The sequence below is a fragment of the Peromyscus leucopus genome, chromosome 3, assembly GCF_004664715.2.
Source record: "Peromyscus leucopus breed LL Stock chromosome 3, UCI_PerLeu_2.1, whole genome shotgun sequence".
Lineage (NCBI taxonomy): Eukaryota > Metazoa > Chordata > Mammalia > Rodentia > Cricetidae > Peromyscus > Peromyscus leucopus.
Window position 1 is genome coordinate 149,584,503 of NC_051065.1, and position 15,538 is coordinate 149,600,040.

Genomic DNA, 15,538 nt, shown 5'->3' on the forward strand with positions numbered 1-15,538 from the left:
CCTGCTGAGACCTGTTGGTCCCCTCCTAAGTGACTTTTCCCATTTATTCCCTTTGATTGGACATTGATAGGTTTCTGCCTTTCTGGTCAAGCTGAACATTTAGCCTGGCTCAGTTTTTACTTGATACTTTGAAGTGTGTGTGTGTGTGTCTGTCTGTCTGTCTGTCTGTCTGTGTCCGTGTGTGTGTGACCTCAGGTGCACACACATCCCCGTGGATCTCAATTCTCACGTGTGTTTATCTACCTCACCAGCAGTTCTCCAGTTTAGAGGTTCATTCTCCATGGAGCTCTTTAGCATAAGGCGTCTCCCGGCCTGTCACGTGCATGTCACCTGTACCTGCTAGCCAGCAGCCTCACCCTGGCTGATGCCTACACACTGAAGCATGGCATCAGCCACCTGGATCCCTGACCAGGGCCTAGGGGCTCGTAATTGGAGTGGTTGGGGAGGAACCCCAGCTTGCCCTGCAAAGCCCTGCTTATGCATGGTACTGGAAGGCATTGGTACTGACCAAATAGACTTGGGGTGGGGAGTAAGAACAGTTGAGCATAATCTCAGTCAACAAAGATTTTACCAGGTTTATACAAGACGGAATTGAACATAAACAAGAACCATTCTTTGCACACCAAGAAATTCTTCACTCCTAGGAGGCTGTTACTCAGTGTAGACCACTGGCATCATGGCCCTGAGTTCTATCCCCAGCAACAGGAACAAAAAGAGGCCGGGCACATGCCTGTAATGCCAGTGCCAGAGCATTGGAGTTTAAGGCCAACCTGGGCTACATAAGACCCTGTCTTGAAAGAGGGGAGAGAGAAAAGGAGGCTGGAGATGTAAGTCAGTTGTCAGGATGCTTGCCTGGCATGGACAGAACTCTGGGTTTGGTCCCCAGCGCTGCATGAATGGATTGTGGTAACGCGGTGCGCCCAGTCTCAACGCTTGGGAGATGGATGCGGAAAGATCAAAAGTTCAGGATCATTCTTGGTTGCATAGTAAGCTCCACATGAGACTCCTTGGGTAATCAATTAAGTAGGCATTGAGTCCATGCTGGGTCTCTTGGCAATAAATATATCACATTGCTTTGAAACAAGTGAGTAGCCAGACTAGGCAGCAGCTGCACAGAGCAGGCTGGAGTCCTGGTGACGAAGCGCAGCTGAGAAAGAAGCATACTTCTCGCTGTCTCTGACACCTTCAGAGGCCACCAGAAGTGTCTCGTGGTACAGAGAGGGCTCCCTGGAAGCTTAGCTGGAAAGGAGTGCTCTATCCCTGGGCGTCCTTGACTTTGTGGATGAAAGTTGCTACAGTACATCTGGAAGGGAAGGTGTGGAGCCACGCCCACCCTGCAGAAGGACCGTGATTGACACCTGCAGGCTGCTTATGTAGACTGCACACTCTCACTTGGACAGCGCTTGGCTCATAAAGAGCCCCTTTTTCTCACAGTATCTCTGGACAGTATGGAGCTGGTGTGTCTGAAATGTGACAGGCTGGGACTTTGGAGTGTGACTGTCAAGGGCTCTCCAGTTTTAAGCCTATGGTAGTGCTCCTTTGTCTCGGGCACAGGAGCCTAGGGGATGTCCAAGATGGATAGAGAGGTGAGGCCTGTCCCCCAGATTTTCTCTCAGCTCCAAACCAGCTCCCTGATGATCCCTTTCTTTTTGTCCAATCAGGAATGTTTTCCAGCTAAGGAGAGGAGGGGAGGCACATCTTTAATCCCAGGACTCAGGAGGCATAGGCAGGTGGATCTCTTGAGTTCAAGGCCAGCCTAGTCTACCCGAGTGAGTTCCAGGACAGCCAGGGCTACACAGAGAAACCCTGTCTCAAAAGAGAGAGAGAGAGAGAGAGAGAGAGAGAGAGAGAGAGAGAGAGAGAGAGAGAGAGAAAGAAAAAAGAAAGAAAGAAAGAAATGCTTTCCTGCTTTGGATTTTAAAGAAAATAGGGAAATAGTAACCAGCACAGTGCTAGGCAGAGGAGAAGAACTTCATAGATATTTCCTTGGAGTTTTGTTTTTTGTTTTGAGAGAAGTTGTCATGTAGCCCAGGCTGGCCTCATGCTTACTGTGTAGTCAAGGATGCCCTTAACTTTTGATCCTCCGGCCTGTACCTCCAGGTGTTGAGTTACTGCATTCTGCCATGTCCAGATAGTAATTTCTCCCATGAATCATTCTCACCTTGCCCTTAAAATAAGCCCATGGTCCCTTTAGGTATGTCTAGTTCCTTCTGGTATTAGCAATGTCGTAGAGGGGGAGTTAAATGTAACCAGGCAGGACTGAGTGGCTGGATTGGAGATGGGGAGCCTAAAGCCGTCTCCCCTGACAGCCCATGCTGCCCCTGAGGGGGCCCAGCTATGAGTAGACCAGATCTCTCTGTCTGAGCCCCTCCATGATGAGCACTTCCTTTCATGTAAGGCAACATTAGCCCTCCTCTGTCTCAGCCTTGTACTCAGAGCTCTCAGTATTGTGAGCAGTAAAAAGACTACAGTGTGTTCTAAGTGTCATTGAACGGCTAAGCTCAGTGTCTTGCAGGTTGGCAGCTCAGTGGTAGAGTACTTGCCTAGCATGCTTGCGGCCCTAGGTTCATCCCCAGCACCACAGAAAAAGGCAGGAGGAGAGACAAGATCCAGCAAACCAAGACATCTGTTTCTCACATGTCCATAAATGGCCAAAAAAAAAAAAAAAAAAAAAAAGCTATCAAAATCTTTGCCCACATGCTCCGTTCAGAGTCTGATTTAGTATGGAATTCCCCATTGATTAGTTTTTCTGTTCCATTTCTTCTTTTTAAAATAGAACCTAGTAGGTGGTTTTTTTGTATTACTTTTTTTTTCTAATTATGAGTGATAGGTATTCGAACCTAGTAGGTGGTTTTTTTGTATTATTTTTTTTTTCTAATTATGAGTGATAGGTATTCATCATGGACATGTTGGAGGCTACAAAGCAAGTCATGTGGATCAGACCCATCTGAACACGTCCTTCCATTCGCCTGTTATGGCAATCACTTTTTCTCCTTTGTTTTAAATACCTGCTTCACGCGATGCTTTCTAATTTTATTTTTTAACTTCTGTTCTCAATATTGTTATCTCATTTTTGAGGAATGTGATCAAGATAAAAGGACGTAGGCTCTATTGCTATGATGTCCAAAAACTAGTGTTTATATATTTAGGTCTGTGTATGTATTTTAGCGTGCGTGCGTGCGTGCGTGCGTGTGTGTGTGTGTGTGTGTGTGTGTGTGTGTGTGTAGATTTTCTGTGTCCTGGTGTGTGTGTGTGTGTGTGTGTGTGTGTGTGTGTGTGTGTGTGTGTGTGTGTGTGTGTAGATTTTCTGTGTCCTGGTAGTCAGCCCCAAATAACCACACACAGAGAATTATTATTAATTATAAATGCTCGGCCTATAGTTTTGGCTTGTCTCTAGCCAGCTCTTACAACTTAAATTAACCCATTTTTATTAATCTGTGTGCTGCCCCGAGGCTCGTTTACCTCATCTGTGAACTTCTTATGTTTCCTCTGCATCCTCAGACTCTGCCCTTCTTCCCAGCATTCTCTCTGTCCTGAAAATCCTGCCTAGCTATCAGCCAGTCACTTTTTATTATCAATGAGTGCAACACATTTTCACAGTGTACGTGCAGTGTGCGTGTGCGTGTGTGTGCAGGCACCTGCCTGATTTTGGATGTGCATTGTGTGCATATTGTGTCACTGTCCCTTGCTAAGGAGCATGGATGCCACTATGACAATTCTAGCGACATTTCTACCTACTGGCATCATGAGATCCCAGGAAGCGGCAGAGAGAGTTGATGGGATATTCACGGGATTCATCCAGGTATCTGAGCTGCACAGACTTTATGCTTCGCAGCCAAGCAGGCTTGAGTAGGTTAGCTGTGTCAGAGCACATGCTTGGAAAAGACGTGGGCGTCAGCTCCTGATGGCCGCACCTGTTGAAATGGGGTAAAAGCACTTCACACACTCTGTCTGTGCCTTTGGTGTGGAGGTTGGACCCAAGTACCAGGTTCACTGTGCACAAAGTGCTTAATCGAACAAGGCTTGAAAGGAAAAAGCAATTGTGGTGTCTACATTTATCCCACCGCCAGTCCAGCGGGAGCTTGATGTTTCAGCCTGAGCCCTGTTCTCATCATGGGCCACCTCCCTCCCAGTTCTCCCGTGGCCCGAAGGCCTTACCTTCCTGGGGCTTCCTGTGTCCTGTGTGTGCTCCTGTGGTTCTGTGATGGTCCCTTGATCAGCTCCTCTCCCTCTTCTTTGAATGGTGCTCAGATCTCCCCAGGGTCTGTAGACGCCTCTGCACACCGTCTCCTCTCGGTTGCCCATCACCACTCCAACAGTAGCGTCGCTGTGAGTTGTGGACTGCCCTGTCAGCTCACCCCCTTTCGGTCTCACAGTCCACAGTGTGACACCGTCCCTCAGCTGTGGGAAAACCAAAAGAAAAGGTGGTGATTGGTTTTCCCTAGCCCGTGGGAGGGATGCTCCAGGCAATTAGAGGTCATTTCTGGGTGTTCATAGTCCATCCGTCCCCCTAACTCCGCTGGTTCAGAACGCAAAGCAATGTATCTCCAGCCCTGCAGAGCCATGACTAGGGTAAGACGCCGCTCGTGCAGACTCAGAGTTCCTTTCTGTGGGCATGGGTGACGGCCAAGGGTGACAGACCCCCCCCTTTCCCCTTAGACTTATGGAAAAGCTAGCTGAACCTCCTCAAGCACCCGTGCCCGTGGTGACATCTGAATTCGTTTTATGTAGATTTTGTTGGTCACCTCGGCACCTCCTGCACACGCAGGAGCAGCATTGGCTGCTTATTTACGGAAGTCCGTTGAATGGAGGGAGGCAGGTCTACCCAGGGCTTGTGGGTGCTCCTTAGGAAGGAGCCCAGGGCCACCGTAGGACAGCGTTCCGATGCCCCTACACGCCCTCACCAGCCGCTGCTGCCTGCAGTCTGGGCCCGCTCTCATTCGATTTCCGTGCTTGAACCAAAGACTTAATTCATTCGTAGACTTTGTTTCCCTGTTTCTGCTTCTCCATTCTTGTGGATTTTTTTTTTTCTTTTCTTCCTGTTGTTCCTTTCTCACCTTTTCTGTTTTTGTCCTCTGCTTGTTTTTATTTCACCCTCTCCCGGTCCCTCTCCACCTCCATACTCCTCCTCTCCCTCCCTCTTCCTCTTTTTGTCTCTCTCTGTCTCCTCTTCCTTGTTTGGTCCTTTTGAAGTTGAGCCCAGTGGCGGGACTCCACGGCGTAGACCTCTCTCCTTCTGCCCATGCTGTGTCCAGGAAGGTAACGTAACCTCGCCGCCCACTCATCCCCACTGCCTCTGAGGGGCCGCAGCCACCGTAGTCCAGCAGGGAGCCAAGGCCAGCAGTTGCTCCTCTCTCTGACTGCAGAATGTCATGAGTATGTGGCAGTTTCTTACAAGGCACAGTATCCCTTTGACTATCTAAGGGAGGAGAGGGACCGAGGGAAGCCATAGAAGAGCCCGCGGGCTCCAGCGTCTCTGCAGGCTGTAGTTCTCCTGTGGCTCTGCCTGCCATTGGGGCTGGGGGGCTTGGGGCCAGTAAGCTCAAGGCCAGCATCCAGAGGGCCAGGGACGGTGGGAACCCCCTGTGGCAGCAGTTTGTATCGGCAGAGTCAAGGAATACTGTCCTTACAAAGACTGGTCTACACAAACGCCCCCCCCCCCCCAAGTTCTGTTGTTTTCCCCCAGAGCAACCACTAAAAACAAACTCCTCTACCGTGTGTCTTGCTGAGTGTGTCTTGTTTTGTTTTAAGTTTGTCTGATTTGAAGTCTGTTGTGGTGATGAGATTGTCATTGGCAAGGCATGTGGGCAGGGGAAGGGGAGTGTGGCCATGACTAACCCTGCTAACCTCTTCTCTGCTCTCCATGGTTCTTACATCTGACCACCTACCCCACCACATCCCCTTGCTCATTGGCTATGACTGAGTTCCAACATGGCTCATGAGTAGTGTCCCAGTGTCTCCCCGCCCGCCCGCCCCCCACCCCGTGGAATTTGGGGTCTTGACGTGCTGGGAGGTGGGAAGGAGGGACGGACTTGCCACTCTGGACAGCTTGCATGCCTCAGGGCTTCATCTCCATGGCCACATGGGCACACTGTGCAGAGACGCTCCAGAAGGAATGCATGGAACTGGGCTCTAGGCTGCTTTAAAGCCAAAGACCCAAGTCTATTGGAGCGGGGAAGGAGAGCTTGGGCCCCCAGACCTGTAGGCAGGCTCGACAGGCCAGGATGGAGGTGTCTATCTTTGAGAGTAGAGCTCAGGGCCAGGATCCCCCACGCCAGGAGCAAGGGTGCATGTGTGCTTGGCACGGTCTGATACTAACCCTTGCGTGCGTGCGTCAGTTCTGTCTCTGAAGTGTGGTCACCGGCTAAAGGCTTAGACTTAGGCCTGACATGTGTCCAGCGTAGAGTGACAGAGCTTGGCCCTTGACTAGCCTGAAAGAGTCGGGAAGAAGCAGGCTATGACACAAGATCAGCACCTACCTGAGGATGCTATCCACCTTCTTGTGCTAGGGCACTGCTCAGGGCTGGACCATCCAACCAAGTTAGTGGAGGGGACTTAGAGGGTTCCAGTCTTAACTTGAGGTCTGTGAATGAACTTCGGGAAGCCCTTGGAACACCCTATAAAAAATTCTATAAAAAATTACTGGATGTTGGGATGGGAGTGTAGCTCAGTGGTGGGGCGTGGACTAGCACATATGAGGCTCTGTGTTCCATCCCCAGCACACAAAAAGAATACAACAGGTTTATGTCCACGTGGGCAAAGAGCCACTGATACAGTGTGTTTCCAAGGCAAGGTCACATGAGCAGCCCTGTACACTACACAGAAGGTGATTCCTTAGGGACTCCTTCTCCATGCTCCTGCTGCATTTAAGCCTGGGGGGGGGGGACGACTCCCGATGGAGACTCAGTGTCAGTCAAATGTTGATTCAGGACAGCTCAAGTCAGGTGGCCAAGGAGTAGGAACAGCTGTCCTCCTCAGCTGGGGTCTGCTGGGGACGGCCACCGGACTGCCGCAGTGTTTGTTGGGCAGCACTCGAAGAAGGGATATTTGAGGGCAGGGGACGTAGCTCAGTGGTGGAGCACTCGCCCAGCATGCATGTGTCTAGGTGAATGCACAACAAACCAAAGAAGTGGGATCTTCCTAGTGGACTAGGAAGCAGAGGTGAAGTGTCCGGGGGCCCTGCAAGAGCCAGCTGCCCGGGAAGAAACAGTGTTAAAAGAAAGTAACTCAAGAACAAGGTGTAGAACGAGGCATGGTTGGCACACACGTCCCTGCAATCTCAGAATGTGCGAGGATGGAGACAGGAGGATCAGGAGTTCGAGGCCAGCTTGGGTTATGTGAAACCCTATCTTAAAGGCCAGGTGTAGTTTGTAAATATTATACGTCTCCTGTTTACGAGACTTTTCCTCAAAGAGACCTCGTAGCGAGGAGAGAGCAAGTCATTTCATACGCACGCACGCACACCTGTGTCACTGAGCAGAGGCGTGTTAAGCTTGTCGGAAGGAATAGTACCCAGGACAAGGCCTGGGCAGGACTGATGGAAAGTCTAGGTCTGTCAGGCCCTGGGGTGGACACGATGCAGTGGCCTGTCGTTCTCTGTCCCCTTCTCCCCGTCAGGGCTGTAGGCAAACTTTGGACCTGGCTTGGGACTGTTCCAGCAGCATCTTGCTTGGCTCTTTGCACATTTGCCCCAGTGTGACAATCCTTCTGGGCTGGGCAAACAGAGAGCGTCCCCTCGTCTGACCCTCAGTCTCTCACACAGGCATGGGCAAAAAGGATGACCCCAAGCTGATGCAGGAGTGGTTCAAGCTGGTGCAGGAGAAGAACGCCATGGTGCGCTACGAGTCGGAGCTGATGATCTTGTGAGTACACTGAGCTTTAAGACCCAGCTACAGGGGGTGCCAGCATGTGGTGCATCCCAGCAGGAACAGCTGTCCTGGCTTGGCGGGGTGAGAGAGGAGGTCCCCCAAGTCACTGTTGCTGTCTCCGTCTCAGTGCCCGGGAGCTGGAGCTGGAAGACCGCCAGAGCCGGCTGCAGCAGGAGCTGCGGGAGCGTATGGCCGTGGAAGGTAAGTGGAGGGCGCCTGAGTGGGAAGGTGAAATGGGCCACTCTCCCAGGCCACGCGCCTGATGCCTCCCGCCACTCGGCAGATCACCTGAAGACCGAGGAGGAGCTGTCGGAGGAGAAGAAGATCCTGAACGAGATGCTGGAGGTGGTGGAGCAGAGAGACTCGCTGGTGGTCCTGCTGGAAGAGCAGCGGCTGCGGGAGAAAGAGGAGGACAAGGACCTGGAGGCCGCCATGCTGTGCAAGGGCTTCAGCCTGGACTGGTCCTGAGCCTGGCCACCGTGTGCGTTGATCGGCACCCACCTGACCCGGCTGCATCCTCCCAGACCACCGGATCCAGGTTCAGAAGAGGCCTGGCATCCCTGGAAGGCGGCACACAGACACCTGTGCTGTGGGGAAACCCCAGGGGAGGGCCATCATCCGAGGTGACTCCATCACCTGGGAGAGGCCCCGCCCGGACTTCCCGTTCAGGAGGGAGGAGATGGGTGTGTTTGAGGCGTGCCCCGGGGGGTAAACTCCTGCGGGGTCCCCTGGGCTTGCTGCCCGGCACCTCTCCCTTCCTTCTGCTGGTGAGAGAGGCAGGTGGCTCCTCTTCAGAACCACAGCCACCACAGAGCACCTGAAGAGCAGAGCAGCCTTTGCCCTCCTGCCCCCCGAAGCACCACCAAAGAAAGTCCGGCGGCATCTACGGAAAGGGCTGTGGATGGAGGAGATCCGCGGGGAGCGACCCCCATGGGGGTGTGATGCCTACCCTGCCCTGGCCGGGGAAGCCAGACAGTAGGCAGGTTCATTATGCAAGTTAGGAGGGCGCAGGAGGGGTCTGTCCCCAGCCCCACCACACACTGGATTCCCAGTGGCCAAGTGCGCCCCAGGCCTCTCGCATGGGCAGTGGCCTGAGGCCCGTGGATTGCTGTGTTTTGCTTTTAGTTCACAACCATTTTGACACTGGAAAGTATTGACTTGGGGAGAGAGCTGAGGGAAGCCCTACGTGCCAGCCTCCCCTCCCCCCACTGACAGGCAGGCGCCATCCCTGGTCAGCACCCACATCAGTACAGGAGACGGCGCTCCCTGGCATTTTCCTGTGTTTGCACATTGAGACAAGACTGACAACCTGGCCAGACACTCGGCCACTTCGGACCCTTTTTTGTCAATTAACTTATTTTTTTAATACTTGAAAGTAAGCAACTTCTTTTTTATACCTTTACTAAAGACACTGATTGCCTGTCACCTGCGTGTAGGAGTGACCGGGAGGTCTTTGTATATCCCAAGCAGCCTGATGCAAAGCTGACCTGATTCTTGTTACATGCATCTATTTATTAGCCTTCTGAATAGTGTTACTGACCTGGTCGGCACCAGGGAGCAGCTCAAAGCCCTGTGGGTCCTTGCTCACAGCTTTTCTGTCCCCTCCCTCACCCAGCACCCTGTCCCTGCTGGCACTGGACTAATACAAGAGAACCGCCTCTCTATGAGGATGCATTTCGGCACCAGGCGGCCAGGCCTGAAGACAGACAGGCTGCTGTGAGCCATGCCCTTCGGATCGTGGCACTGTGGAACCCATGCTGTCCAGTTTTGCAGCCCAGGTTTTACCTCCTGTACGTACGTTAACGGTTGAGGGGTAGCCCCTCTTCACTCTTGCTGGGACCAAGTCGAGTGTGACCTTGTCCTTGGACTGGCAGGTGACAGTGCCGTGGTCCAGCTAGACTGGAGTGTGTGTGCTGGTCTCCCCTCAACACACTGGCCACTCCAGTCTTCCCTGCCTGAACTAGGATTTTCTTGGCCTGGCAAGAGCCAATAAGCACCATGTAACCAGCCCCATAAGCCAAGCTGTTCATTTCTCGGGGTTCACCCAGAGACCGGTGATGGGGGGCCAGGGTGCTTCTCTTTCACAACAGCAGCACATGGGCCAGTGCATTGGTGCCACACCAATCTGGAAAAGGGCATGCCAGCTCGGCCTGGTGGGAGGGGCCGGTGCAGAAAACATGGCGTCCCTGGCAGCCTTCAAGGCTCCCAAGGGCGACACAGCCAAGGGCCCACACTCACCCTGGACTTCCTGTGGGAACCACCGTGTGCCTCAACTTGAACATCCATCTAGCTCCAGAGGAGCAAACCGCTCGCTCACTCTTCACCTTGTGCAGAAGCTGCCATCTCTCCTGTGGAAATACAGATGTGCTGCTAGCAACCACCACAGCTCTGACGTCATCACTTCCTGGTCTCTGCCACGGCAGTTACTGCTGTCTTTATTCTCTGTCTGAAACGGGAGAGGAGGATGTTCTGGATTCCCTTGTTCAACCACAATCTGCCAATCGGACTGGACTTTGAACAGGACCTTTACGGCCTGTGTGGCCTTCTCCTCAACCCTGTCCGCCTCCCCAGTGCCAGCGGCAATCCCGGGAAGGCCAGCCCTGTCATTCCTGCTAGCCCAGAAGAAGGAGACCATTTCCAGAGTGACTCAAGAAGGACCCAGGGGCACGCTGCGCCTCCAGTGGCCTCACAGAGCACCGGGTGTTCCCTCCCACCTCTGTCCTGGTCAGCCATGACCTTGTTGATCTTTCCAAAGCACACGCTGCTTCCTGCAGTCACCAGAAGCGGGGCAGAAATCCACCAGCCTGGGAGACATCCCCCAGCTCTCCAGCCGTGACAGCATGAAGACGTGGGGTTTTCGTAGAGCACTTTTTTTCTGGCTCCCAGTTTTTAACCACTAGTTTGCAGTTGATTTCAGTGGTCCGGGGACATGTGTTCTCCACCTCTGGAAATGCATGCAGGTCTAGTCAGATGTTCTTCCCAGGGACTATGTCTTCACGTGAAGGCAGGGAAGAGAGGGATGTATACACACTTCGTACATGCATAAGATGCTAGAGCGCATTTGAGTAAGCTAAGTACAGTCAGTGCACTGAGGCACCAGGCTCTACCCCTGAAGGGCAAGCAGAAGGCAGTCCCCTGCTCCCCAGCAAGAGCCGGGCCAGAACCCCAGGTTCTAACCCAGCTCAGGTGATATCTTTGGGCATTTCCCCCCAGCAGCCATCCTTAAGATAATTTTGACCAGCAACTGTAGACTTTAAAAGATAAGACATTTTTCACTGGGACAGGAGAAGAAACGAGTTGGAGCGGGAGCAACAAGTATCAGGGGCTGGACTATGGACTATAGCCCAGTGGTAGGATGTGTGCTTAGCGTGCATAAGGCCCACGGTTCAATCCCCAGTACCACATTTAAAAAAAAAGGCTTTTTTTGAGAGATGGTAACATGACCCACAGAGGAAATGGTCTGTTTTATGCGCAATAAAGTTTTTTTTTAAAAGAAATAAAGACTATTTCTGAAGCCCTTTTTTCTTCTCGGCATTGAGCCAAGACACAGTTCCTTATCTCTACGCCAATCATTTGGCCAGCTTGTAGGTGAGTGTATGCAGACAGGGTTGCTCAAAGACTGTGGCTTTTCGTTTGGTTTATGATTTTGAGCCCTCTGTTAGCCTCACTCAGCCACCAGCAGCTAGCACTTACGGAATTCTCTGCAGCACCCTACTTAGTAAGAAGCGCTGAGTAATGCCAAGGAAGCCGGAGCCAGCCCCTTAGGACTGCTGTTAGAGCAGGGCACGGTGGCACAGGCCTTTATCCCAGCACTCAGGAGGCAGAGGCAGGTGGAGCTCTGTGAGTTCAAAGTCAGCCTGGGCTACAGAGCAAGTTCGAGGACTACACAGAGTCTTTAAAAAAAAAAAAAGACTGGTGTTGCTAAAACTCTTAAGGTTCCAATGTCAACCTAAGGCAGGATTCCACCAAGTTACTGTGGGAAAGCAGTGTGCTCACTGAGCTTCATTATAGAACTTAGGTCACTTACGGGGGGATGCCCCCTCCCAAAAAAAACCAGAACGTTGCACCTGGAAAGCCTCCACCCAGCAGAGGGGAGGGCTTCCTTGTAGCCACCTACGATGGAGTTCCCCTCCCCTAGACTCCCCCCACCTACGTAGCTAGCCCCTCCCCCGGCTACATGCAAGTAAGACACTTGTGTACAAAGGTCTAGTAAGCAAGAACTAGGTACCCAGGTGAGGGTCATGTGACTCTTCCTAACCGTCCAAGAGGGCATGACCCATCAACAAACCTAGCTGGGAGGAGCTTTTGCAAGGGGGTGAGACTGAACTCCGCAAGATGGCAGTTACCAGAGGACAGTCACAAGACTCTCTCTGTGTAGTCCTCGAACTTGCTCTGTAGCCCAGGCTGGCCTCGAACTCACAGAGCTCCAAGATGGCTGGGTTACCAGTTATTTCAGAGAGAAGGCTGCTGCCCAGGGCCTGTGTGTAATGGGAGGTGAAAAGGAGAGGAATAAGAACAGCCAGCTCAGGAGGGACATACTGCCACCCCTGACTCCAGCTCAGGAGGGACATATCCCAGACTCCAGCTCAGGAGGGACATACTGCCACCCCAGACTCCAGCTCAGGAGGGACATACTGCCACCCCTGACTCCAGCTTAGGAGGGACATACTGCCACCCCAGACTCCAGCTTAGGAGGGATGTAGTGTGACCCCAGACTCCCGAGGAAAGGGAGAGCATTGCTTTTTCTCTGTTGAAAAGAGAACCGAGCTTCGTGGGCACCTGGGTCCAGCCATCTTTTTTACCCCAGAGGCTTTCACATAATAAGATTGAGAAACAGGTGGGACATGGCCACACTTTACAACAACCCCAGGTGGCAGGAAATGGTAGTTTTAGGCAGCCAGCCAGCCAGAAAGATGTTCCTCTCAAGAAACCGCCATTCCACCAGCACAGCTGACTCCTGTCAGAAGAGGGGAGAGGAGAGCAGATCTCCGTCCCCCTAAGAAGGTGAGCAGTAAGGATAGCATCTTCCTGGGTCTGCCGCAGACCTTGGGTATGTGCCTTCCAGCTGAATGAGTCAGAGGTGGTAAGACGCACATCCTCCATGCAAACTGCGCATCCCTCTCCACTTATACCTTGCTGGAGAGGCATGGTTCAGGGGAGGGTGTGAGGTGTAGAGGCTCCGGGAGAAGCCTTCAGGCAAGGGGGCTCAGGCTCTGGAGAGCATGTGTTGGGGGCATCTCTTCTGGCAGTCACAGAAGCCGGAGCGCCGTGGGGGCCACCTCCCTCGGGACCCAGGGAAAGGAAGAGCAAGTCACCGTCCTTTGGAAGACAAACTCCAGAAAGGTGTTTCCCTACGGAGGCCTCCCAACAGAAGTCTCAGAAATACTCAGAGGGAATTCCATTCCTTCTTCCTCCCTCGTAGGGAAATAGATTTAACTACGAGGTATTAGTTATGATTCAGAGATCTATTTTCAGGCTACTTCCGTCTGGTCTCCCAGACTGCATTGTGGCTATAGCATAGAGAAAGACTATTTCCTAATCCTTGGTAAGTAGCCAAGCACCTCCCAGTAATGAGACAGCCCCTGGTGTGGACACTTTATGGCCCAATCTAGCTATCTAATGGCCTAAAGAGGTCGAGAAGAGAAATGAGGTGAACACAGACACAGGGAAGAGAGAAAAGCTGTTAACCCAAAGTATAAATTCCACAGTTCTTTACGGTTTATTTTATTTTTAGTTTTGTGTCTGTGTGTGTCTGTGTGTGGGTATGTGAATGTGAGTACCAGTGCCAGCTGCGGCCAGAGGCGTCAGAGCCGTCTGAAGCTGGAGTTACAGGCAATCGTGAGCTGCCCGACCTGGGTGCCGGGAACTTCATCTGGGTCCTGTGTAAGGGCAGTGTGTGTTCTTAACCACAGAGCCATCTCTCCGGCCCCAAGTTCCACAAGTCTTGACATATGTAAGTATTCGGCGTTGACATTTAAAACATTGGACCCTGGCTGGAAGGTGGCGCTGCACTCAGGTGCACATGCCCTCACACAGACACATACAATTTAAAATCATAGAAACAAGGGGCAGGAGAGGTGGCTCAGTGGTTAAGGGCACTTGGTGCTCTTGCAGAGGACCTGAGTTTGATTCCCAGCACCCACATGACAGCTCAAAACCATCAGTAACTCCAGTTCCAGGGGATCTGACAACCTTTTTCTGGCTTCCAAGGTCACCAGGCATGTACTTGGTACACGTACATACGTGCAAACACGAAAGTACATCTTTTAAGTACAAGTCTTTAAAACATTGAACCATTAAATCCCATGTGTTGGTTTTCTGGAAGATTTAAAACATACACAGCTCAGGTGATAGTGCGCCTGTCTAGCACAAAGCCTGGCACGTCATAAACCCAGGAATGCTGACACACACCTGTAATCCCGGTACTTGGAAAGTGGAAGCAAAAGCATCAGAAGTTGAAGTTCATCCTTGGGTACATGGCAAAGGTGAGGTCAGCCTGGATGGCCTGAGACCCTGTCTCCAAGTAAAAAGAACAAAGAAACAAATAGAAATCATCACACGTACACATATGCAAGCCTGAAATGTCATTAATCACCTAACTTTAACTCTACAGCAGCTAATTCAGAGGTCATCAGTATCCAGACATCCCTGGCCAGTCTCCAACCAAAACTGACACTCCCTTAGTTTCCCAGACCTTAGGCATCAGCCAGGAGAGAGGTGTCTCCCAACGCCCTGTCTTCAAGGTCACGGTGGAATCTGAAACCTGTGGCTGGCCCTTTGCAGACCTCCCGAAACCCCTGGTCCTTCTCCAGTCTGTTAGGAAGCTGAATCAAGCGCCACTCACCATTCTGAGAAATCTTCCAAACAGAGTGCCTGCTTTTCCCAGGACCTCAGCAGCCATACAGGAGCTAGGATCAGGGTCCCAAGGAGTTCCCATTACTGATTTGGACCCTGCTTTCAGCAACGCAGGAGGCCCAGCGGGAGAGAGGTCCTGTTATCTGTTTCTCTTGCTGGAGGATGAAAGACCATTGCAGCCACCAGGATGGCTCAGCCTGAGCAGCTGAAAGGAAGCACTTGCTTTGTAATCCTCTTCAACCCTCAGACCCACGGTAGGAGGAAAGTTGACCTCTGACCTCCACACACTTGTCCCACACACACCATAAAAAAATGTAAACTGAATTCAAAAGAATTTTTTACTTTTTAAAAAATTTTATTAGCATATATTAACTATACAGAATGGGTTTTAGGATCCTGTTTTCATTTATATATATATATATAAAATATTTATATATATATGTAATGTATTTAATTGTGGGCCCATGGTTTAAAACCCCTTTTCCTCCAGGCCAATGGCAGTTTCACCCGGGCCCTTCCTCTCTTCCTTCTCTTACATCTGCTAATGATGATCCTAAGAATCCTCAGGAGGAAAATGTTTTGTAGGTCACTTGGCCGTGTGACGTGATGAGCCCTGGGGAGCTGACTTGGCATCTGCCCAGTCTGGCTGCTACTCAGCTGACTGATCTTGAACTTAGCTCTCCAAATCTGTTTCCTTCATCTCTGCCCAGTAAACTGGTGGTGGGGTGGAAAAGAACCAATGGCATTACGTACTCTGCCTGTCTCTCAGGCTTCTGAGTCACAGCCACATGCCAGTCCATCCCTGTTAAGAGCCC

The 15,538-nt window shown here is 51.7% G+C and overlaps 1 protein-coding gene across 13 annotated transcripts in view; it reads left to right on the forward strand.

Annotated features, from left to right (window-relative positions):
• Window positions 1-11,284, forward strand: part of Mical3 (microtubule associated monooxygenase, calponin and LIM domain containing 3) — a 217,716-nt gene extending 206,432 nt beyond the window's left edge. For 10 of the 13 annotated variants that reach the window (XM_037204182.1, XM_028880421.2, XM_028880424.2 and 7 more), the window contains 4 exons: window positions 5,194-5,259; window positions 7,763-7,862; window positions 7,996-8,069; window positions 8,152-11,284. In XM_037204182.1, the coding sequence (XP_037060077.1) occupies window positions 5,194-5,259; window positions 7,763-7,862; window positions 7,996-8,069; window positions 8,152-8,336 (425 nt within the window). In that variant the 3' untranslated portion in view covers window positions 8,337-11,284. The remainder of the gene's footprint in view (window positions 1-5,193; window positions 5,260-7,762; window positions 7,863-7,995; window positions 8,070-8,151) is intronic. The other 3 variants (XM_028880423.2, XM_028880425.2, XM_028880430.2) reach the window with 1 other exon arrangement.
• Window positions 11,285-15,538: the final 4,254 nt, after the last annotated feature.